Here is a 24142-nt window from a genome sequence, read left to right as displayed (position 1 = left end):
AACCCCGGTCTAAACCCGGTCCAAACTCGGTCTAAACCCGGTCCAAACCAGGTCTAAACCCAGGTCTAAACCCGGTCTAAACCCGGTCCAAACCCGGTCTAACCCCGGTCTAAACCCGGTCCAAACCCGGTCTAACCCCGGTCTAACCCCGGTCTAAACCCGGTCCAAACCCGGTCTAAACCCAGGTCTAAACCCGGTCCAAACCCGGTCCAAACCCGGTCTAAACCCAGGTCTAAACCCGGTCTAAACCCGGTCCAAACCCGGTCTAAACCCGGTCCAAACCCGGTCTAACCCCGGTCTAAACCCGGTCCAAACCCGGTCTAACCCCGGTCTAACCCCGGTCTAAACCCGGTCTAACCCCGGTCTAAACCCGGTCCAAACTCGGTCTAAACCCGGTCCAAACCAGGTCTAAACCCAGGTCTAAACCCGGTCTAAACCCGGTCCAAACCCGGTCTAACCCCGGTCTAAACCCGGTCCAAACCCGGTCTAACCCCGGTCTAACCCCGGTCTAAACCCGGTCCAAACCCGGTCTAAACCCAGGTCTAAACCCGGTCTAAACCCGGTCCAAACCCGGTCTAAACCCGGTCTAAACCCGGTCCAAACCCGGTCTAACCCCGGTCTAACCCGGTCTAACCCGGGTCTAACCCCGGTCTAAACCCGGTCTAACCCCGGTCTAACCCCGGTGTAAACCCGGTCTTGTTGCAGGTAAACCTCAGAGGATGAGTGGGCAGGTCTCTGGGCGCCTCTTCCTCGGTTCTTCTCCGGTTCCTGTGGAGTTCTCGCAGTTGGACCTTCACTCGTATGTCGTGGCCAATGACGGCAGAGCGTACGTGGCCATCAGCGCCGTAGCCCCGCCCCTTGGCCCCGCCCTCCTGCCGCTGTCGTCTATGGGCGGAGTCATCGGGTGGGCGTTTGCACTGGAGCAGCCGGGACATCGCAACGGCTTCAGCATCGTGGGTGAGACAGGGGGCGTGTCTTCTCTCTGATTGGTCGTTCTCTTTGCAGGGGGCGTGTTCTCTCTCTGATTGGTCGTTTCTCTCTGCAGGGGGCGTGTCTTCTCTCTGATTGGTCGTTCTCTTTGCAGGGGGCGTGTCCTCTCTCTGATTGGTCGTTTCTCTCTGCAGGGGGCGTGTCCTCTCTCTGATTGGTCGTTTCTCTCTGCAGGGGGCGTGTCCTCTCTCTGATTGGTCGTTCTCTTTGCAGGGGGCGTGTCCGCTCTCTTATTGGTCGTTTCTCTCTGCAGGGGGCGTGTCCTCTCTCTTATTGGTCGTTTTTCTCTGCAGGGGGCGTGTCCTCTCTTATTGGTCGTTTCTCTCTGCAGGGGGCGTGTCCGCGCTCTTATTGGTCGTTTCTCTCTGCAGGGGGCGTGTCCTCTCTCTTATTGGTCGTTTCTCTCTGCAGGGGGCGTGTCCGCTCTCTTATAGGTCGTTTCTCTCTGCAGGGGGAGTGTCCTCTCTCTTATTGGTCGTTTCTCTCTGCAGGGGGCGTGTCCTTTCTCTTATTGGTCGTTTCTCTCGGCAGGGGGCGTGTCCTCTCTCTTATTGGTCGTTTCTCTCTGCAGGGGGCGTGTCCTTTCTCTTATTGGTCGTTTCTCTCTGCAGGGGGCGTGTCCTTTCTCTTATTGGTCGTTTCTCTCTGCAGGGGGCGTGTCCTCTCCCTTATTGGTCGTGTCCTCTCTCTTATTGGTCGTTTCTCTCTGCAGGGGGCGTGTCCTCTCTCTTATTGGTCGTTTCTCTCTGCAGGGGGCGTGTCCTCTCTCTTATTGGTCGTTTCTCTCTGCAGGGGGCGTGTCCTTTCTCTTATTGGTCGTTTCTCTCTGCAGGGGGCGTGTCCTCTCCCTTATTGGTCGTGTCCTCTCTCTTATTGGTCGTTTCTCTCTGCAGGGGGCGTGTCCTCTCTCTTATTGGTCGTTTCTCTCTGCAGGGGGCGTGTCCTCTCTCTTATTGGTCGTTTCTCTCTGCAGGGGGCGTGTCTTTTCTCTTATTGGTCGTTTCTCTCTGCAGGGGGCGTGTCCTTTCTCTTATTGGTCGTTTCTCTCTGCAGGGGGCGTGTCCTTTCTCTTATTGGTCGTTTCTCTTTGCAGGGGGCGTGTCTTTTCTCTTATTGGTCGTTTCTCTCTGCAGGGGGCGTGTCCTTTCTCTTATTGGTCGTTTCTCTCTGCAGGGGGCGTGTCCTTTCTCTTATTGGTCGTTTCTCTCTGCAGGGGGCGTGTCCTTTCTCTTATTGGTCGTTTCTCTCTGCAGGGGGCGTGTCCTTTCTCTTATTGGTCGTTTCTCTCTGCAGGGGGCGTGTTCTCGAGGCGTGCTGAGGTGGTCTTCTCGACAGGTGAGCGCCTGTCGATTCGGCAGGAGTTCCGGGGCATCGACGAACATGAGCACCTGCAGGTTCAGACGGAGCTGGAGGGAACGCTGCCCCCTGTAGCTCTGGGGGACACAGTGCAAGTGCAGCCGTACAGCGAGGTCTATCATTACCACGGCAACCGTGAGTGTAACCATAGCAACCCCAGTGTCTATGCTCCGGGACTAAACCAGGACTAAACTAGGACTAAACCGAGACTAAACCAGGTCTAAACCTGGACTAAACCAGGACTAAACCAGGACTAAACCAGGACTAAACCAGGTCTAAACCAGGACTAAACCAGGTCTAAACCAGGACTAAACCAGGACTAAACCAGGACTAAACCTGGACTAAACCTGGACTAAACCAGGACTAAACCTGGACTAAACCAGGACTAAAGCAGGACTAAACCAGGACTAAACCAGGACTAAACCAGGACTAAACCTGGACTAAACCAGGACTAAACCAGGACTAAACCAGGACTAAACCAGGACTAAACCAGGACTAAACCTGGACTAAACCAGGACTAAACCAGGACTAAACCTGGACTAAACCAGGACTAAAGCAGGACTAAACCAGGACTAAACTTGGACTAAACCAGGACTAAACCAGGACTAAACTAGGACTAAACCGAGACTAAACCAGGTCTAAACCTGGACTAAACCAGGACTAAAGCAGGACTAAACCAGGTCTAAACCAGGACTAAACCAGGACTAAACCAGGTCTAAACCAGGACTAAACCAGGACTAAACCAGGTCTAAACCAGGTCTAAACCAGGACTAACTCTCTCTTCTCTCAGTGATCACGTCGTCCTCAAACCGTGAGTACTCGGTGGTTTCTCCCTCGGGTGAAGTCCAGAGTCTGAGTTACCAGTGGAGACAGACCATCACGTACGAGAGCTGTGCGCACGAGCCGAGTCCTGGACCGGGGTCTGGACCGGGGTCTGGACTGGAGACCCAGCAGCTCACCGTGGACCAGGTCTTTGTCATGTACGACCCGGAGAACCGCCTGATCCGCTACGCCATGAGCAACCGCATCGGCCCAGTGCACAGTGAGTCTGGCCCACAGCGGCCCACTTTGTCACCAACACAACCTCTGGTCCCACAGCGGCCCACTTTGTCACCAACACAACCTCTGGTCCCACAGCGGCCCACTTTGTCACCAACACAACCTCTGGTCCCACAGCGGCCCACTTTGTCACCAACACAACCTCTGGTCCCACAGCGGCCCACTTTGTCACCAACACAACCTCTGGTCCCACAGCGGCCCACTTTGTCACCAACACAACCTCTGGTCCCACAGCGGCCCACTTTGTCACCAACACAACCTCTGGTCCCACAGCAACACAACATGGCACACGATTGTGAACGATCTTCTGAGGTTTGTCCGTTCTTCTCAAACGGCCCGTGCTCAGTCAGATCTGGTGCAAGGCGTCTTGTGAGCCGCAGTCTTCAGATGTTCCACAGGTTCTGTGAAGTCTCTGTAGAACCTGCACTAAACCTCACGTTCTCCCTGACCTGCCGTCTTCCTTCATGATCCTGTTTGCTCCTCAACCTTCAGAGACTTTAGATCACACGCAGAAGGACTCGTCTAAGAAATAAAACTGGTCCTGGTCCTGGTCCTGGTCCTGGTCTTGGTCTTGGTCTTGGTCCTGGTCTTGGTCTTGGTCTTGGTCTTGGTCTTGGTCTTGGTCTTGGTCTTGGTCTTGGTCTTGGTCTTGGTCTTGGTCCTGGTCCTGGTCTTGGTCTTGGTCTTGGTCTTGGTCCTGGTCCTGGTCTTGGTCCTGAGGAATGTGGCCTTCAGAGAAACACAAACGCTGGACTCGAGGTCAAAGGTCACAATCTCACCTCTGACCTCTGACCCTGAAGCCACTGGACATTGATGGAACTGATCCACGAGAAGAACCAGGAGGAGAAAAAAAAGAATCAGAAAAGGTTTAAAAAAGGTTTAGGCTCAAATGACTTCATGACGAGAGACGACAGTGTCACAGGTTCAGTGACAGGGACAGAGACAGGGACAGGGACAGAGACAGGGTCAGAGACAGGGACGGAGACAGGGACAGAGACAGGGACAGGTACAGGTACGGGTACAGAGATGGAGACGGGGACGGAGACGGAGACAGACAGGGTCAGAGACAGGGACGGAGACAGGGACGGAGACAGGGACGGAGACGGAGACAGGGACGGAGACAGGGACGGAGACAGAGACATGGACAGAGACAGGGACAGAGACAGGGACAGGGACGGAGACAGGGACTGAGACAGGGACAGAGACAGAGACAGGGACGGGTACGGGTACAGAGACGGAGATGGGGACGGAGACGGGGACGGGGACGGAGACGGAGACGGGGACGGGGACGGAGACGGGGACGGAGACAGGGACGGAGACAGAGACAGGGACGGAGACAGAGACAGGGACGGAGACAGGGACGGAGACGGAGACAGGGACGGAGACGGGGACGGAGACGGAGACAGGGACAGGGACGGAGACAGGGACAGGGACGGATACAGGGACAGGGACGGAGACAGGGACGGAGACGGAGACAGGGACGGAGACAGGGACGGAGACGGAGACAGGGACAGAGACGGAGACAGGGACAGAGACGGAGACAGGGACAGAGACGGAGACAGGGACGGAGACAGGGACGGAGACAGGGACGGAGACGGAGACAGGGACGGAGACAGGGACAGAGACAGGGACGGAGACGGAGACAGGGACGGAGACAGGGACGGAGACAGGGACAGGGACGGAGACAGGGACAGGGACGGAGACGGAGACAGGGACGGAGACAGGGACAGAGACGGAGACAGGGACGGAGACAGGGACGGAGACGGAGACAGGGACGGAGACAGGGACGGAGACAGGGACGAGACGGAGACAGGGACGGAGACAGGGACGGAGACGGAGACAGGGACGGAGACAGGGACGGAGACGGAGACAGGGACGGAGACATGGACGAGACAGGGACGGAGACGGAGACAGGGACGAGACAGGGATGGAGACAGGGACAGAGACAGGGACGGAGACGGAGACAGGGACGGAGACAGAGACAGGGACGGAGACAGGGACGGAGACAGAGACGGAGACAGAGACGGAGACGGAGACAGAGACGGAGACAGGGACGGAGACAGGGACGGAGACAGGGACGGAGACGGAGACAGGGACGGAGACAGGGACGGAGACGGAGACAGGGACGGAGACGGAGACAGGGACGGAGACAGGGACGGAGACAGGGACGGAGACAGGGACGAGACAGGGACAGAGACAGGGACAGGGACAGAGACAGGTACAGAGACAGGGACAGGGACGGAGACAGAGACAGGGACGGAGACAGGGACGGAGACAGGGACGGAGACAGGGACAGAGACAGGGACGGGGACAGAGACAGGGACAGGAGACGGGGACAGAGACAGGGACGGAGACGGGGACAGGGACAGAGACAGGGACAATGATGGACGACTAGAAGCTGGGACATGGCATGACTCCAGGAGGTGTTAAAGCTGAAGACAGGAGTCAGCTCGTCTGCACAGTGTCTCATGGAGCCATCTAGAGGAGGCAAAGAAGAGAAGCACGTTATTATTATCAGGCCCGAGCGCCACAAGCTGCGAGAGGCCGATTAATCCCGTAAGGCCGTGCGAAGCACGACTGCGAAGCACTCGCCCACTTCCAAACACTCACTAACGCACTCACGCACGCCCCGTGCAGACTAATTAGTAGTAGGAAAATGGAACATTACCGTTGTAAACGGGCGAAGCCCGTGCAAAAGTGCGCACTAAACGAGCACTTTACATTGGGATGACCATATAAAGCACTCATTTGCGCTAAGTAGCTCACGAATACGTTCCCCATCTCTTGCATGTTCCGTGCATATAAGCATGTAATGCAAAAAATGAACATTATTACTGTATAGAGGGCCAAAAACACAAAGTGGGCGGAGCCCACTCAAAATTAACGAAAGTACCCGTCAGTGACCAGGGACCCACACCATGAGGTAGGAAAGCGCGAGCGCTTTCCGAAAATGTATAGTTTATGATATTTGAAAAATGGGAAACATTGTTTTCGCATCGGAATATTATTCTTTCTTTCTTTCTTTCTTCTTCTTCAACCCCCCTATTTTTCACCCAGTGAACATTGACGAAAAGTCACAAAAATGTTCACACCTCTAAAAATCGTGCCTCTACATTCTGGCTATTTCCCTTTTCTAAAATAAAAAAAGTGCTCGTCAGCGCCCCCAAATGTACCAAAAATGCATTGAGAGATGGGAAATGACCCCAAAATATCTGATCGTAGAATCTTAAAATTTGGCGCAGAGGTAGATGGTGACAAGAGAAGTAAAAAATATTATTACGGCAACGCCGTCCGCCCAACCAAATGTCGGCCATATTGGTTCAAAAATGAAGCCTGCGTAAGTTCACCTGGAAGACCTAACCTAAATCTGCGTCGGCCTCCATGGAAGGACCCCTCTCCCCAGCGCCATCATCGCACTCAAGCGGGCGTGGCCTGTCCGTCTGTGAGAGTCAGATCCCTCACTTCACCATGGACTCTTCCAGGTTTCTGCGCTTATCCCAAAGAGGTTATGCAGTTTTTCCCGGCCAAGAAGGATTGGTAAAAGGACGGGGGACGTCCGCGTCATGGCCCCTACACCTGCTCCTCATCCCCAATCAACGCTCTCAGTCACTCCTCCCGCTCCAATCAACGCACAGGCGGCAGCATTTAAGCCTCAGGTTGATGGCTCAGTCGCTTCAAACCGTATCTGCGACTGATATCATGTCAGATTTCAAATCAGATGACCCTCCACTCAAGGCTCCCCGTCCTTTCAGGGGCCCCCCGGGCCCTCCCGCGGTCCTCCGGCTCGGAAGAGCGCATCCACCTGACCCGGCGGAAGAGCTGAGCGTCTCGCCGCGTCCTCTCATCACAGGACTCATCACTTTCGCTCGAAACGCTCCATCCTCCAGCCGCGCGCCCCGCGGCACGAACCAGGAAATCATCAGCCGCTCCGCGCACGCTGCGGTGCCGCGGCGCCTGCTCCACATCGAGCGTCGGGACGTGTCCTTCACGCGGCTCCTCCCGCGCCACAGCGTCTCTCCACCGGATCACGTGACACCGGGTCCAGCTCCAGGAACACGCTCCTCTCCACGTCAGGCTCTGTCCTCTGCTCCAGGAGGCCGGCCCCAGGTTTCGCGGCCGGTGACGCCCCCAGTCGAAATTAAGTATTCTAAATGTTTTATCTGAGTATTTTGCACGAATCACAATCGTAGTGATATTTTCGAGTCTCAACCACGTCGTTCTTCATAGACGACCGGAGTTGTAGAGCCGTGTAGAGGCTTAAACTGTCTTCACGTTTGCGGCGCACGTTCCCCTCCCGCTCCTCATGAGCACGGAGCGCGCGAGCGCGCACACCTGACACCTGACGAAGCGCGCGCACACCTGACACCTGACGAAGCGCGCGCACCTGACGGAGCGCACACGCGTTGGAGCGCACACACACGAGACGGGAAACGCAGCATACGGGTTCTCTCGTCAGCGCCGTGACGTCACATGGCTTTAGCGCCCGCGGAGCGACACCGCAAAACGATCAGTGCAAACACCGCACAAGTCCATGCCATTCATTCAACTCCCCGGCCAAGCTGGCTCCCCCGACACCCCCGCTGCAGCCGTGCGGCCCTAATCGAATGCCCAACGCGCCGCCAGTCGAAATATTATGTATGTATGTATGTATGTATTCTCATTGGGCGTAAAATCGCACAAGTCGCTCAGTTTGCTTCAACTGTTTTTCATGTTCGTGGCTGCGTGCTCTCCCTCCCCCAAAAGGCGGAGGAGGCAAGGAGCGGCTGCATGTCCCCCTTCCCCCAAAGGCGCGGGGGAAGTGCCAAACGGCGCAGGTTCTCCCTCTTAACGCAGGGGGATTTTCTCATTACCTGTCCCCTTGTTTTCTAGGCCGCGCTTGCCCCGCCTACTCCCCGTCCATCCCAATTTGTAATATCTATACCCGCTGTCCCGCTCCAGTCTACATCCCACAGTCAGCCTCTCCGGCCAGCTCCCGTCTGTGACTCAAGTCACAGTTATCCCTCGCCTTCCCCGCTGCCCATCTCTGCTGTCCCGCTCCCGTTCATGTCCCACATCTCTCATGCACCCCTCCGTCCGCCTCCCGTCTGTGGCCCATGTCCCAAAGGCAGCCCTCTGTCCGCCTCCCGTCTGTGGCCCATGTCCCAAAGGCAGCCCTCTGTCCGCCTCCCGTCTGTGGCCCATGTCCCAAAGGCAGCCCTCTGTCCGCCTCCCGTCTGTGGCCCATGTCCCAAAGGCAGCCCTCTGTCCGCCTCCCGTCTGTGGCCCATGTCCCACAGGCACCCCCCTATCCGCCTCCCGTCCGACCAGAATCAGGTCCAGGTTCAGGTCCGACACGGCACCCCTCTGTCCTCCTCCCGTCTGTGGCCATTTCCCACAGGCACCCCCCTGTCCGCCTCCCGTCCGACCAGAATCAGGTAAGAGAGAGGAAGAGAGAAAAGAGGAGAGAAAAAGAAAAGGAAGAGAGATAGATAGAAGAAGAGGAAGAAAAGAAAGAAAAGGAAGAAGAGATAAGAGAGAGAAAAAGAAAAAAAAAATCCCCGACTGCTACCCACGTCTCAGTCGTCCCTCTCCTTCCCCGCTCCCGTCCATGTCCCGCTGCCATCTCCCACATCCCGCTCCCGTCCATGTCCCGCTGCCATCTCCCACATCCTGCTCCCGTCCGCATCTTCTGCTCACCCGCGACCCACGTTCCACAGCTTACCTGCCCCCGCTCGGCTCCCCGCTATCTGCAGGCAAGCCCGACTCCCCTTCCCTATGCTGCACCTCAACGCTCTGCCGTTTGCCGGCGCCTCAACGCTCTGCCGTTTGCCGGCGCCTCAACGCTCTGCTGTCTGCCGGCCCCTCAACGCTCTTCCGTCTGCCGGCCCCTCAACGCTCTTCCGTCTGCCGGCCCCTCAAACGCTCTGCCGTCTGCCGGCCCCTCAAACGCTCTGCCGTCTGCCGGCCCCTCAAACGCTCTGCCGTCTGCCGGCCCCTCAAACGCTCTGCCGTCTGCCGGCCCCTCAAACGCTCTGCCGTCTGCCGGCCCCTCAAACGCTCTGCCGTCTGCCGGCGCCTCAAACGCTCTGCCGGCGCCTTCCCGTTCACGCTCTCGCATCTGCCGGCGCTTTCCCCTCTATGCCGTCTGCTAGCACCCCCACGTTCTGCCGTCTGCCGGCGCCTCCCCTCTACGCTCCAAGCATCTCAGTCATTCTACACGGCTCGGCCTGGCTAGCGCCGTCCCCTTCCCTTCTCGAAGAGTATTTAATTCTTCATGAAGAATCATTCAGTCTTCGATCCACTGCGCTTTTACACGGACGCTTCCGCCTCTTCTTGTTTTGGGGGGGTTATGTTAAGTCCTACTTTAATCTAAATTTCAAATCTCTTAACGTTAAGGCCCTGCCTCGTCACCGCACGCACACCGGTCTCTCTTGCCGCCCCATTCCTAGTCGTTCCTATGTTCAGAAGGCCGGCCCACGTCAGCACCCCGGTCTTAGAACGCCCTAGGGCCACGTCGTTCCCGCGCATCTGTCCCCTCTACTCCGGGCTCGTTTAGATTAGGAGCCACCAGGGGTACATCGCCCCGACTTGCCTCAAACTTCTACAGCCTAAATTCCTGGCACCCCGGTGCAGTCTCAACTCAAATACTGGTGGTGGTTCTAGATTTCCTCATTACCGTCCCTTGTCTCTTGAGCCACGCTCACGCCGTCCACTCCCGGCCTGTCCTGATTCAGTCCGCGCCCCACGTTCACGGTCGAACTCTGCTGTCCCTGCACCCGTCCCGCAGTCTACAGTCACTTCCCGTTCCGTCGACACTTCCCTTTCTGCCGTCTGCCTACACCTAGTCCCGTCCTGCCGTTCTCCTGTCCCCGCCTCGCCGTCTGCCGGCTCTCTCCACGCCCTGCCACTGCGGCACCTCCACGTCTGCTGGCATTTCCCGGCTACCCCTGCAACCTTTGACCGTTTTTTCTCAATTCCTATCCACTTCCAGGCTTTCCATTTCAGCCGCATCACTCAGACACTTCGCATCCACAGGGAGTCACCCTCACCTCTCGTCACTACGCTCCCCAGTGTCCGCCCCTCCCGGGACACCACTAATCACGGCGTCCTCGCGTCCCTGCCATCCCCCTCCGTAGTCAGCTTCTACGTCTATTCTTCCGGAGCATCAGCGATAACACGGCGGCTCAGACCCCGGGCTTTTGGGGGAAGGTATCTAATTCAATCAAATCATGGAGTGCCCATGATCGCTACGCCTTCCACCGGGGTCTGAGCGCCAAATAAACTTTGCAATAAAGTTCGCTAAAACATCTTTTCTGCTTTTGTGTCTGAGTCTCTCCAGGGTGAAATGGCTACGCATGACTCGGAGTTTTTCCAAATGTCGTACTTTTATGAACTCCTCCCAGGGCGTTGGCTCTAAAAAGCTGAAATTTGGTGAAAATGCTACTGAGAAGTGGGACATCAAAAGTTATTCAAATTACATTGACACATGTCACGGTCTCTGAGCGGCGAAGCCGCAAACTGTAGCTAGAATTTCAGAAATCTCCCAAATTTTAAATTTGCTGCCAGATAAAGTCCGAATTGCGTCAAATTAGAATCAGTTGTTAAAGTCTTTGCCCTAAACCTACTTGAAGTGAAATTAATTAATTTGGCGCCACAGCGCCCCCTACAGATTTTATATGGAGGTTAAATGTTTAGTTTTGCGAAATTATCTGAAATTTGACACAACTCAATTTTGGCCCCATCAAAAAAGTCAATGACCCATGTCATAATTGTTATGGCGTTGCCGTAGCGATGACCGAAAACTCCCATGTTATTCCAATGGGGAAATCGCCAGAACATGTTTACACTTTAGACTTTCACAAACTCCTCCCCCTCAAGGCTTTAGCCCTTTTAACCTGAAATGTGGTGAGACTCATCTTCAGGACCATCAAAAGTTATCCACATTTTTATTCAAAGAGTCACGGTGTCTGTGCGGCAGAGCCGCACATTTTGCCAAGAATTCAAAATAAAATGTCTTTTTGATGTAAAACAAAGTGAGAAGATGTGACAGCGTCAGATTCAGCAGTAGATGTAATAAAAGGACCATTGGGGCGCGTTAGCCCCGCCCCCTCCTCTTGCAGCGTGGCGGCGGTGTGGCGAGGGCCGATCATTGCCGCTTGCGGCTATATTTATTGTTGATGATGTTGTTGTTGTTATTGTTGTTGCTGCTGTTATTGTTGATGTTGTTGTTGTTGTTGTTGCCGTTATTGTTGTTGTTGTCTCTCTGTTCTCCTATGACCTTGTTGACTTTTGTGTTCCTCGGTCAGGCTCCGCCCCTGAGGAGAACCCCTGCTTCACTGGACGACACGGCTGTGACATAAACGCTGTGTGTCGCCCCCTGGAGGCCGGAGGCTTCACCTGCGAGTGCACCTCAGGCTTCAGCGGAGACGGACACTACTGCCACGGTACTGCAATACTCTAGTACAAGTACTGCAATACTCTAGTACAAGTACTACTGCCACGGTACTGCAATACTCTAGTACAAGTACTGCAATACTCTAGTACAAGTACTACTGCCACGGTACTGCAATACTCTAGTACAAGTACTGCAATACTCTAGTACAAGTACTACTGCCACGGTACTGCAATACTCTAGTACAAGTACTACTGCCACGGTACTGCAATACTCTAGTACAAGTACTACTGCCACGGTACTGCAATACTCTAGTACAAGTACTACTGCCACGGTACTGCAAAACTCTAGTACAAGTACTACTGCCACGGTACTGCAATACTCTAGTACAAGTACTACAGTCAAGGTACTGCAATACTCTAGAACAAGTACTACTGTCAAGGTACTGCAATACTCTAGAACAAGTACTACTGCCAAGGTACTGCAATACTCTAGTACAAGTACTACTGTCAAGGTACTGCAATACTCTAGTACAAGTACTACTGCCAAGGTACTGCAACAACTGTCAAGGTACTGCAATACTCTAGTACAAGTACTACTGTCAAGGTACTGCAATACTTTAGTAAGTATCTCCTTGCTCGTGTCCTCACTTGTCTCCTTGTCTCCTCAGATGTGGACGAGTGTCTGTCTCTGAGTCTTTGTCGTCCAAACTCCATCTGTTCAAACACTTTGGGCTCGTATCGCTGCCTCTGTCCCCCAGGGGCCAGACTCAGCCCAGAGGGCCACTGCACAGGTACTAAACCAGGACTAAACCAGGTCTAAACCAGGACTAAACCAGGACTAAACCAAGACTAAACCAGGTCTAAACCAGGACTAAACCAGGTCTAAACCAGGACTAAACCAGGACTAAACCAGGACTAAACCAGGTCTAAACCAGGACTAAACCAGGTCTAAACCAGGTCTAAACCAGGACTAAACCAGGTCTAAACCAGGACTAAACCAGGACTAAACCAGGTCTAAACCAGGTCTAAACCAGGACTAAACCAGGACTAAACCAGGACTAAACCAGGACTAAACCAGGCCTCTGTTGCCATGGCGACAGGAGCTGGTTCTATTAAACAGGAGCTTCTTCTTGTTGACCACTGTCAGAGCGGCAGCCATGACTGTGATGTTTCTGAGCGCGCTCAGTGCACGTACTCCGGAGGCTCCTCCTACTCCTGCTCCTGTCGCCACGGCTAGTGTACAGTTACAGACAGTAACAGACAGTAACAGACAGTAACAGACAGTAACAGACAGTAACAGACAGTAACAGACAGACACAGACCGACAGTTACAGACAGACAGAGACAGACACAGACAGACAGAGACAGACACAGACAGACAGAGACAGACAGACAGACAGACACAGACAGACAGAGACAGACAGAGAGACAGACACAGAGAGACAGACACAGACAGACACAGACAGACACAGACAGACACAGACAGACACAGACAGAGACAGACAGAGACACACACAGAGACAGACACAGACACACACAGACAGACACACACACACAGACAGTAACCAAGAAATTGCACATCTTGATGTTCTTTAAAAACAAATATGAAAAACGCCCCTGACAGGGCTCGAACTGACAGGGCTCGAACTGACAGGGCTCGAACTGACAGGGCTCGAACTGACAGGGCTCGAACTGACAGGGCTCGAACTGACAGGGCTCGAACTCACGACCCTGAAAGTCAGTCTGACCTTTAGCTGACGCCTCATGAGCTGTTTGTCCTGTACTTTCTCTGCTTTAGCTTTGGAGATGAATAAAACCACAACGACTTCATGCTTTGAACGATCATGTTGTGTCTTCTACGTTAGATAAACTTTGTTTTGCAGCTCATGTTCTGAATGTCTCTTTTTTCCAGTCGATCTGCTCAAATTTATGTCCTTCACTTTTTGCAAAACCTCAGTTAAATGATGTAGAAAAGGCCTTTTTGTCAACTCCATGGTCAGATCACATGACGTGCTGGTCTGTCGTAAACACCGCCCACTTTCTACGCTCCGCCCACTTTCTACATGCAGCCAATCATACATCAGTTCAACAAAAATGACCAATGAAACGGGTAAAGAGAAGCAGCCAATCAGAGCTGGAGGAGGGTGACCTCGTGAGAACGACGTGATTAAAGTGAAGCCACTGCTGGATTCACACCCTGGTCCCTGCGTCCTGAACCCAACGCTCGACCTGCGCTAACCACTTAGTGATGTCACCACGTCCGGGGGCTTTTGGACAAAGCTCCGGGGCTCAAGCCCCAAACCCAGGGCCTGGCTCCGCCCATGAACCAGCACTAATTAATATTAATTAACCGCTCTTAAATAATTGTAGCTGTAAAGTCGCTAACGTTAGCTGTGGTGAATAAACCGCTCTTAAATAAACGTTGGCTGTAAAGTCGCTAACGTTAGCTGTGGTGAATAAACCGCTCTTAAATAAACGTTAGCTGTAAAGTTGCTAACGTTAGCCTTAGTTTGAGCTGGTTAAAGTTCACTTCTCAGGCAAAAAGTTGAATAATCCCGTTTGTTGTTGTTGTTGTTTTATGACTTTATTCCTCAGACTCTGTCGTAGTCCGTTAAAGTACTCCTTCCATTGCTTTGGTGTTACAAAGCCCATGAGGTCATGATATGACTTTGTGACTTGTCGTAGAGTAGTTGTTGTTGTTGTTGTTGTTTCAGAGACCGACCGGCTTTATTCCAGGCAGACTCTTCTTCATCTTCCTCTCCTTCTTTGACGTCCGGTGCTTCCGCCGTACAGCTTCATTCTTTAGGCTTTAATATTTCCACTGATGTCGTTGCTTGGCAGCCGTGCATCTACGAGACTGGGCGAGGACAGGAGACCACCCCCACCCCCATCTCGTCACTCTGATCACTCTGACTCCCCAAAAGCAGACCCCCATCACTCCGACTCCCATTTAGCGCCTTTCGCCTGTTTTCTATTTCTGCCTCAAGCTCCTTTGTTCCAAGTTATCTCCCTGCAGCTTTAGCAATGATCCTGATCCTTTCAGTTCTGCTTTGAGTCTGAGCAGCACAGTTTACAACATCCACCATAAAGAGTACAAAATCCTCTCTATCCACAACCAGGGTATTCTCATTAATTCTGGAACCTGCACACTTGGGACCTTCACTCTTGAACCCTTCACACCACCAGGCCACACCACGCTGGCCTTTCTCACTTCGCTCTGGCTGGGAGCAGCGCTGGCTCCTCTCTCTGTATTTACTCTAAACTCATTACTTGAAACTTTCTTGACTGCATCTGCATAGGATATACCTTGAGAGACCTTTATTTTCTGCACCTCAGCAGCTCTTTTGCTAAACCTGCATCCCCCGTAGGCAGAGCTATGTTCTTCCCCACAGTTACAGCACTTCAGTTTTGCTCCCACGTCACACTTCCCATACTCGTGATCTCCTGCACATTTACCACATCTTTGCCTCCCTCTGCAGACCGCTGTAATATGCCCAACGCGCTGGCACTTGAAGCAACGCAGGGGCGGTGGAACATATGGCCTAACGTCATGGCACATGTACCCAATGAACACCTTACTAGGCAGGCACCTCCCTTCAAGCGTTACCATTACCGACAAGCTGTCACATCTCACCCCAAACCGGGTCACCTTCAACCGCCTAGCGTCCACCACCGTAGCTCCAGTCAAATTCTCCTTAACTTCATCCACAGACGTCGCCATAGGGACGCCTACGATAACTCCTCTGACCATGTTTCTTTCAGCATTAGACACAAGAATGTCCTTTCCACCCAGACGTTTAGTTCCAATCGCCTTCCGTTGCTGAGCCGCGTCCTTGCACACGACCAGCAGCGAGCCGTCTCTGAGGACACTCTGAGGACACTCTAAGGACACTCTAAGGACACTCGCACGCTTGATCACTCCCACAGCTACAGTTAGGCTCTTTGACAATGCCACTGAATTCCACTCCTTAAAGGATGCACTATCCTGTGCAAGCTTTATGATCACCTTACAGTCTCTGCTCTCACCCCCGATATCAACAGCTTCAGCCTCATCCTGCTGCTCATTCCCAGAACCCTCGGACGAGCTAAGGGACTTTTTACTTTCCAGGCACGAGCAGCCAGAAAAGGCTGCTCCTCCTCGCCGTCCAGAACGCCTTCGACCACCGATCCACTCTCCTCCGCCCAACTCCAATCCCGTTTGTTGAAGTCTTAAATAAATCGTGATGACATCAGTGTCATGTGACCTGTGTTTGACCCATTCAACCAATCACAGCAGCAGTTTCCCCGAAGGCGACGCTGGAAAACAGATGAAACAATGTTCAAAGGAAATTAGCAAATGTCCCAGAATCCCGTGTCCTTAGAAACGTGGAGGAGTTCCACATGAAGGAGGGATCTGACTCCTTCAGAGTAGGAACCACTCAGTAGTATTACCGGTTCTTCAGGAGGAGAACCGGTTCTTCAGCAGGAGAAACGGATCTTCAGGAGGAGAACCGGTTCTTCAGGAGGAGAACCGGTTCTTCAGGAGGAGAACCGGTTCTTCAGGAGGAGAACCGGTTCTTCAGGAGGAGAACCGGATCTTCAGGAGGAGAACCGGATCTTCAGGAGGAGAACCGGATCTTCAGGAGGAGAACCGGTTCTTCAGGAGGAGAACCGGTTCTCCAGCAGAGGATCATCTGGATCTTGACGCTGTGGTCAAACATTTGAGACAATTTCTTCCTGTTTCAGATGTGGATGAGTGTGAGCAATCGCCCTGTCACCGCGAGGCGTCCTGTTCAAACACCCACGGCTCCTTCAGCTGTGAGTGCAACGCCGGCTTCTCAGGGGACGGCCTCCGCTGCCAACCACAGGGTGAGAGTGTGTCTGATGGTTCCTCTCAGATGTGTGTGTGTGTCTGATGGTTCCTCTCAAATGTGTGTGTGTTTGATGGTTCCTCTCAGATGTGTGTGTGTGTCTGACGGTTCCTCTCAGATGTCTGTGTGGTTGATGGTTCCTCTCAGATGTGTGTGTGTGTTTGATGGTTCCTCTCAGATGTCTGTGTGTTTGATGGTTCCTCTCATATGTCTGTGTGTTTGATGGTTCCTCTCATATGTCTGTGTGTTTGATGGTTCCTCTCATATGTCTGTGTGTTTGATGGTTCCTCTCATATGTCTGTGTGTTTGATGGTTCCTCTCAGATGTGTGTGTGTCTGATGGTTCCTAACAGATGTGTGTGTGTTTGATGGTTCCTCTCAGATGTCTGTGTGTTTGATGGTTCCTCTCAGATGTGTGTGTGTGTGTGTGTGTGTCTGATGGTTCGTCTCAGATGTGTCTGTGTGTTTGATGGTTCCTCTCAGATGTGTGTGTGTTTGATGGTTCCTCTCAGATGTGTGTGTGTGTGTGTCTGATGGTTCGTCTCAGATGTGTCTGTGTGTTTGATGGTTCCTCTCAGATGTCTGTGTGTTTGATGGTTCCTCTCAGATGTGTGTGTGTGTGTGTGTGTCTGATGGTTCCTCTCAGATGTCTGTGTGTCTGATGGTTCCTCTCAGATGTCTGTGTGTTTGATGGTTCCTCTCATATGTCTGTGTGTGTCTGATGGTTCCTAACAGATGTGTGTGTGTTTGATGGTTCCTCTCAGATGTCTGTGTGTTTGATGGTTCCTCTGAGATGTCTGTCTGTTTGATGGTTCCTCTCAGATGTCTGTGTGTTTGATGGTTCCTCTCAGATGTGTGTGTGTTTGATGGTTCCTCTCAGATGTCTGTGTGTTTGATGGTTCCTCTCAGATGTCTGTCTGTTTGATGGTTCCTCTCAGATGTCTGTGTGTCTGATGGTTCCTCTCAGATGTGTGTGTGTCTGATGGTTCCTCTCAGATGTGTGTGTGTCTGATGGTTCCTAACAGATGTGTGTGTGTTTGATGGTTCCTAACAGATGTGTGTGTGTGTTTGATGGTTCCTCTCAAATGTGTGTGTGTCTGATGGTTCCTAACACATGTGTGTGTGTTTGATGGTTCCTAACAGATGTGTGTGTTTGATGGTTCCTCTCAGATGTGTGTGTGTTTGATGGTTCCTAACAGATGTGTGTGTGTGTCTGATGGTTCCTCTCAGATGTCTGTGTGTTTGATGGTTCCTCTCAGATGTGTGTGTGTGTCTGATGGTTCCTCTCAGATGTCTGTGTGGTTGATGGTTCCTCTCAGATGTGTGTGTGTTTGATGGTTCCTCTCAGATGTCTGTGTGTTTGATGGTTCCTCTCAGATGTCTGTGTGTTTGATGGTTCCTCTCAGATGTCTGTGTTTGATGGTTCCTCTCAGATGTCTGTCTGTTTGATGGTTCCTCTCAGATGTCTGTCTGTTTGATGGTTCCTCTCAGATGTCTGTGTGTTTGATGGTTCCTCTCAGATGTCTGTCTGTTTGATGGTTCCTCTCAGATGTATGTGTGTTTGATGGTTCCTCTCAGATGTCTGTGTGTTTGATGGTTCCTCTCAGATGTCTGTGTGTTTGATGGTTCCTCTCAGATGTCTGTCTGTTTGATGGTTCCTCTCAGATGTCTGTCTGTTTGATGGTTCCTCTCAGATGTCTGTGTGGTTGATGGTTCCTCTCAGATGTATGTGTGTTTGATTGTTCCTCTCAGATGTCTGTGTGTTTGATGGTTCCTCTCAGATGTGTCTGTGTGTTTGATGGTTCCTCTCAGATGTCTGTGTGTTTGATGGTTCCTCTCAGATGTCTGTGTGTTTGATGGTTCCTCTCAGATGTCTGTGTGTTTGATGGTTCCTCTCAGATGTCTGTGTGTTTGATGGTTCCTCTCAGATGTCTGTGTGTTTGATGGTTCCTCTCAGATGTCTGTGTGTTTGATGGTTCCTCTCAGATGTCTGTGTGTTTGATGGTTCCTCTCAGATGTCTGTGTGTTTGATGGTTCCTCTCAGATGTCTGTGTGTTTGATGGTTCCTCTCAGATGTCTGTGTGTTTGATGGTTCCTCTCCGATGTCTGTGTGTTTGATGGTTCCTCTCAGATGTCTGTGTGTTTGATGGTTCCTCTCAGATGTCTGTGTGTTTGATGGTTCCTCTCAGATGTCTGTGTGTTTGATGGTTCCTCTCAGATGTCTGTGTGTTTGATGGTTCCTCTCAGATGTCTGTGTGTTTGATGGTTCCTCTCAGATGTCTGTGTGTTTGATGGTTCCTCTCCGATGTCTGTGTGTTTGATGGTTCCTCTCAGATGTCTGTGTGTTTGATGGTTCCTCTCAGATGTCTGTGTGTTTGATGGTTCCTCTCAGATGTCTGTGTGTTTGATGGTTCCTCTCCGCTGCTAAACACAAACTCATGAAGTTATTTTTTCACAATCATCTGTTTAGTGTCTATTGTTAGAAATGAGCTGCATCAGTTCTGGTCTAAACCTGGTCTAAACCTGGTCTAAACCTGGTCTAAACCTGGTCTAAACCCGGTCTAAACCTGGTCTAAACCCGGTCTAAACCCGGTCTAAACCCGGTCTAAACCCGGTCTAAACCCGGTCTAAACCCGGTCTAAACCCGGTCTAAACCCGGTCTAAACCTGGGTCTAAACCTGGGTCTAAACCCGGTCTAAACCCGGTCTAAACCTGGGTCTAAACCTGGGTCTAAACCTGGGTCTAAACCTGGGTCTAAACCCGGTCTAAACCCGGTCTAAACCCGGTCTAAACCCGGTCTAAACCCGGTCTAAACCTGGTCTAAACCTGGTCTAAACCTGGTCTAAACCTGGTCTAAACCTGGTCTAAACCTGGTCTAAACCTGGTCTAAACCTGGTCTAAACCTGGTCTAAACCTGGTCTAAACCCGGTCTAAACCAGGTCTTTCCCCGGTCTAAACCCGGTCTAAACCTGGTCTAAACCCGGTCTAAACCAGGTCTTTCCCCGGTCTAAACCCGGTCTATCCCTGGTCTAACCTGGGTCTAAACCCAGTCTAAACCCGGTTTAATCCCGGCCTAAACCTGGTCTAACCCTTTGGTGTCCCTCCTCAGCCCGTGTACCCTCTCGCTGTGAGCGTGAGCGGGTCCAGGCCCGGGTCCAGGCCCGGGGAGGGTTCTGGTCCTTCTTCAGACCTGGCTCTGGGGTCTTCGTCCCTCGATGTGACGCAGACGGTGGTTTTGAGGCGACGCAGTGCGACGAGAAGCAGTGCTGGTGTGTGGACACAGAGGGCGCCCAAGTGCAGGGGTCAAGGGTCAGCGGCACCGACAGCCCGCCCCACTGTGAGTACTGGATATACTACTTCTGCAAATACTACTACTGCAAATACTACTACTGCAAATACTACTACTGCTGCAAATACTTCTACTGCAAATACTTCTACTGCTGCAAATACTTCTGCAAATAATTCTACTGCAAATACTTCTACTGCTGCAAATACTTTCTGCTGCAAATACTTCTACTGCAAATACTTCTACTGCAAATACTTCTACTGCTGCAAATACTTCTGCAAATAATTCTACTGCAAATACTTCTACTGCTGCAAATACTTCTACTGCTGCAAATACTTCTACTGCAAATACTTCTACTGCTGCAAATACTTCTACTGCAAATACTTCTACTGCTGCAAATACTTTCTGCTGCAAATACTTCTACTGCAAATACTTCTACTGCAAATACTTCTACTGCTGCAAATACTTCTACTGCTGCAAATACTTCTACTGCAAATAATTCTGCTCCGGTCAGAGATCAGGTTATGGGTCGAGAAGTGTGGTTACAAAAAAAATAATTATATTTTACCATATATATATATATATATATATATATATATATATATATATATATATATATATATATATATATATAGGGATTATTAATAATGACGAGTTATAACGAGGACAAAGGGAATAAATTAAGTCTTTGCACAAACAAAAAATAAAATTGCACAATAAAAAAGGAATAAAATGAAGTAATTAAACATATTCATTGTATTTATTTTATCTTTATTATTTCCCCTTGTTGGGAAATGGGAGTTTGTGTTTATAGTAGATCTTCTACTGAGAGTGATTAAACTTCCTATAATCTGTCCTTTTCCTCTGGATCTACTGCGTTGCAACAATGAAATTTCCCCATGTGGGACAATAAAGGATTATCTGATCTTAAATAAAGTCCCACGTCCTCATCACAAATACTATATTTGTTTGAACAGAGGGATCGGGTCTGTTGGATCGGGTCTGTGGGCTCGGGTCTGTGGGATCAGGTCTCCGTGCTCGGGTCTGTGGGATCGGGTCTGTGGGATCGGGTCTGTTCTGACCCATGTTTTATTACCATGTAATACCCAAGTTTACGCTGATTTTCCCACTTCTGCCACAGGTATAAACCAGGCTGTGACCGCACCCCCCTCTGCAGGTGTGGGCCCCGTGACCCCACCCCCCTTTGGCCCCGCCCCCTCTCCAGGTGTGGGCCTCGTGGCTTCAGGGCGTGTCCTGCTGTTCGCTCAGAGCGGACGCATCGAACAGGTCGAACTGAGCGACACCGGACCAGAACTGGACCAGACCAGACCCCTGCTGCACGTGCCCGTGAGTACAGGGACTAAACCAGGACTAAAGCAGGACTAAACAAAGTCTAAACCAGCTCCTCCTGAGCTTGATCTGAGCGAGTCGCAAAAAGACGTTTAAAATTCCAGTGTGTGTGAGGGGCGTGGCTAAAGTTGGTGTGTGAGGGGCGTGGCTAAAGTTGGTGTGTGAGGGGCGTGGCTAAAGCTAGTGAGTGTGAGGGGCGTGGCCAAAGCTAGTGTGTGTGAGGGGCGTGGCTAAAGCTAGCGTGTGTGAGGGGCGTGGCTAAAGCTAGCGTGTGTGAGGGGCGTGGCTAAAGCTAGTGTGTGTGAGGGGCGTGGCTCAAGCTAGTGTGTGTGAGGGGCGTGGCGTTTGAACCTCTCTTTATGTCATGCTAATGCTAATGCTAATGTCAGACGCATTATGACCTGGAAATATCAGATTGTGGCTCTTGACAAAGCGAGTGCCAAACAGGAAGCAGCTGTTGCTCACGTGCTTTGCTAGCTTTGTGTTGCTAATGTTCTTTGCTAGCTTTGTGTTGCTAACGTTCTTTGCTAGCTTTGTGTTGCTAACGTGTGTGGTGACTTGATTGACGTTCCCATGGGCTGGTGTATGGCAAGAAGGAGTCGCGGACACTGACTCTTGTACTTTCAAAGGTGTTTTAATACAGAAATGAGATCATACGTAAACACAGATGTACACGGAGCGTCTCAAGGCCTCTCAGCCTCCTTGCTTCGTCACTTTTCTCGGCCTAGTGGTAAATTAACAAGGCGCCCCTCACATTCCGTGGAATAGACATTTTTGTAGAAACAAACATATTCCTAAACGCCAGCCTCAGAAGGAGGCCTAACCTTGCATGGGCCTAGTTTTAATACACGTCACGTGCTTTGCTAGCTTTGTGTTGCTAACGTGCTTTGTTAGCTTTGTGTTGCTAACGTGCTAGCTTTGTGTTGCTAACGTGCTTTGCTAGCTTTGTGTTGCTAACGTGCTTTGCTAGCGTTGTGTTGCTAACGTGCTTTGCTAGCTTTGTGTTGCTAACGTGCTTTGGTAGCTTTGTGTTGCTAACGTGCTTTGCTAGCTTTGCGTTGCTAAGGCTCCACAGAGTCGTTAGCGTCAGTTGAAACGCGGCGCTTTAGCTCTGAGTTTGAGACAAATGATTCTTTTGTGTTTCTTTTTGTTTCTTGTTTTGGCCTGAGTCTGTGTTCTCTCTCGTCCAATCATCTGGCTGTGCTGTGAGGCTCCTCCCCCTGAGATAAAGTCCTCCTGGAGCCCAAGAGCCAGAGCGATTTGGGAGCCAGAACCTCACAGGGGCCAGAACCTCTCAGGGGCCAGAACCTCTCAGGGGCCAGAACCTCTCAGGGGCCAGAACCTCTCAGGGGCCAGAACCTCTCAGGGGCCAGAACCTCTCAGGGGCCACTTTGAATCCAAGACACGGAGCAGAGACTTAAGACTGACACTCACTTCCAATGATTCCATCAAATGATTGGTTCTGGTTCTGGTTCTTTCAGGACCGGGTGGTGATCGCTGTGGCTTATGACTGTGTTGAAGACTCTGTTTACTGGACTGAGATCACGGGCCCCAGCATCAGCCGAGCATCTCTGCGGCTCCGAGACAGGGGCCCCGAGACCCTGGTCAGCTCAGGTGAGCATGCAGTACTGCAGACGACCACAGGTGGCACTCTTCCTCTTCTGTGTCAGGACAGTGTTTTCAGAGTCGGGCTGATCTGGTCCTTGGTTCTAACCGTCCTCTGTCCTCTGTCCTCAGACCTTCAGAGTCCTGAGGGTCTTGCCTTGGACCCCGTCTCTCGGCTCATGTTCTGGACAGACTCAGTTCGGGACTCGATCGAGGTCTCGAGACTCGACGGAACACAGCGCCGAGTCCTGTTCGACACCGACCTGGAAAACCCTCGAGCCATCGTCACTGACCCGGCCTACGGGTAAGACCGGGATCTGAACTGGTTTAGACCGGGATCTGAACTGGTTTAGACCGGGATCTGAACTGGTTTAGACCGGGATCTGAACTGGTTTAGACCGGGATCTGAGGATCTGAGCTGGTTCTGGTTCCAGGAGGATCTTCTGGTCGGACTGGAACAGAGAGGGTCCAAAGATCGAGATGTCGAATATGGACGGGTCGGACCGGACCGTCCTGGTCCAGGAGGATCTGGCTTTGCCCAACGGCCTGAGCTACGACCACGAGATGAGACGCCTGTGCTGGGCCGACGCAGGTGAGGGAGGGGCCGAGGGAGGGGCCGACGCAGGTGAGGGAGGGGCCGAGGGAGGGGGGAGGGGCCGACGCAGGTGAGGGAGGGGCCGAGGGAGGGGGGAGGGGCCGACGCAGGTGAGGGAGGGGCCGAGGGAGGGGGGAGGGGCCGACGCAGGTGAGGGAGGGGGGAGGGGCCGACGCAGGTGAGGGAGGGGCCGAGGGAGGGGCCGACGCAGGTGAGGGAGGGGCCAAGGGAAGGGCCGAGGGATGGGCCGAGGGAGGGGGGAGGGGCCGACAGAGGTGAGGGAGGGGCCGACGCAGGTGAGGGAGGGGCGGAGGGAGGGGCCGAGGGAGGGGCCGACAGAGGTGACGGAGGGGCCGACGCAGGTGAGGGAGGGGCCGAGGGAGGGGGGAAGGGCTGACAGAGGTGAGGGAGGGGCCAACGCAGGTGAGGGAGGGGCCGAGGGAGGGGCCTACGCAGGTGAGGGAGGGGCGGAGGGAGGGGCCGATGGAGGTGAGGGAGGCGCTGAGGGAGGGGCCGAGGGAGGGGCCCTTGTAGGCTCCAGTAGGGTGGAGTTTTCAGTAGTTTTGACTCTTCTGTCCCTCGCAGGCTCCCGTAGGGTGGAGTGTTCCGTAGTTTTGACTCTTCTGTCCTTCGCAGGCTCCTGTAGGGTGGAGTGTTCCGTAGTTTTGACTCTTCTGTC

General features: G+C 52.4%; 1 protein-coding gene across 1 annotated transcript in view; it reads left to right on the top strand.

Moving 5' to 3' along the window:
- The window catches only part of LOC140377869 (nidogen-1-like), a 59623-nt gene that overhangs the window by 33491 nt on the left and 1990 nt on the right, over nt 1–24142 (top strand). Inside the window, exons 6-16 of the mRNA XM_072463474.1 lie at nt 706–957; nt 2284–2481; nt 3137–3388; nt 11691–11828; nt 12447–12569; nt 16504–16626; nt 19737–19964; nt 21055–21260; nt 22745–22877; nt 23001–23172; nt 23303–23460. Of these exons, the coding sequence (XP_072319575.1) occupies nt 706–957; nt 2284–2481; nt 3137–3388; nt 11691–11828; nt 12447–12569; nt 16504–16626; nt 19737–19964; nt 21055–21260; nt 22745–22877; nt 23001–23172; nt 23303–23460 (1983 nt within the window). The remainder of the gene's footprint in view (nt 1–705; nt 958–2283; nt 2482–3136; nt 3389–11690; nt 11829–12446; nt 12570–16503; nt 16627–19736; nt 19965–21054; nt 21261–22744; nt 22878–23000; nt 23173–23302; nt 23461–24142) is intronic.

The sequence above is a fragment of the Eucyclogobius newberryi genome, unplaced genomic scaffold, assembly GCF_026437365.1.
Source record: "Eucyclogobius newberryi isolate DKJ021-1_F unplaced genomic scaffold, fEucNew1.0.hap1 SCAF_4, whole genome shotgun sequence".
NCBI classification, from domain to species: domain Eukaryota; kingdom Metazoa; phylum Chordata; class Actinopteri; order Gobiiformes; family Gobiidae; genus Eucyclogobius; species Eucyclogobius newberryi.
Note: the sequence above shows the minus strand (reverse complement) of the source record. Positions and strands in the feature narration are given on the sequence as shown.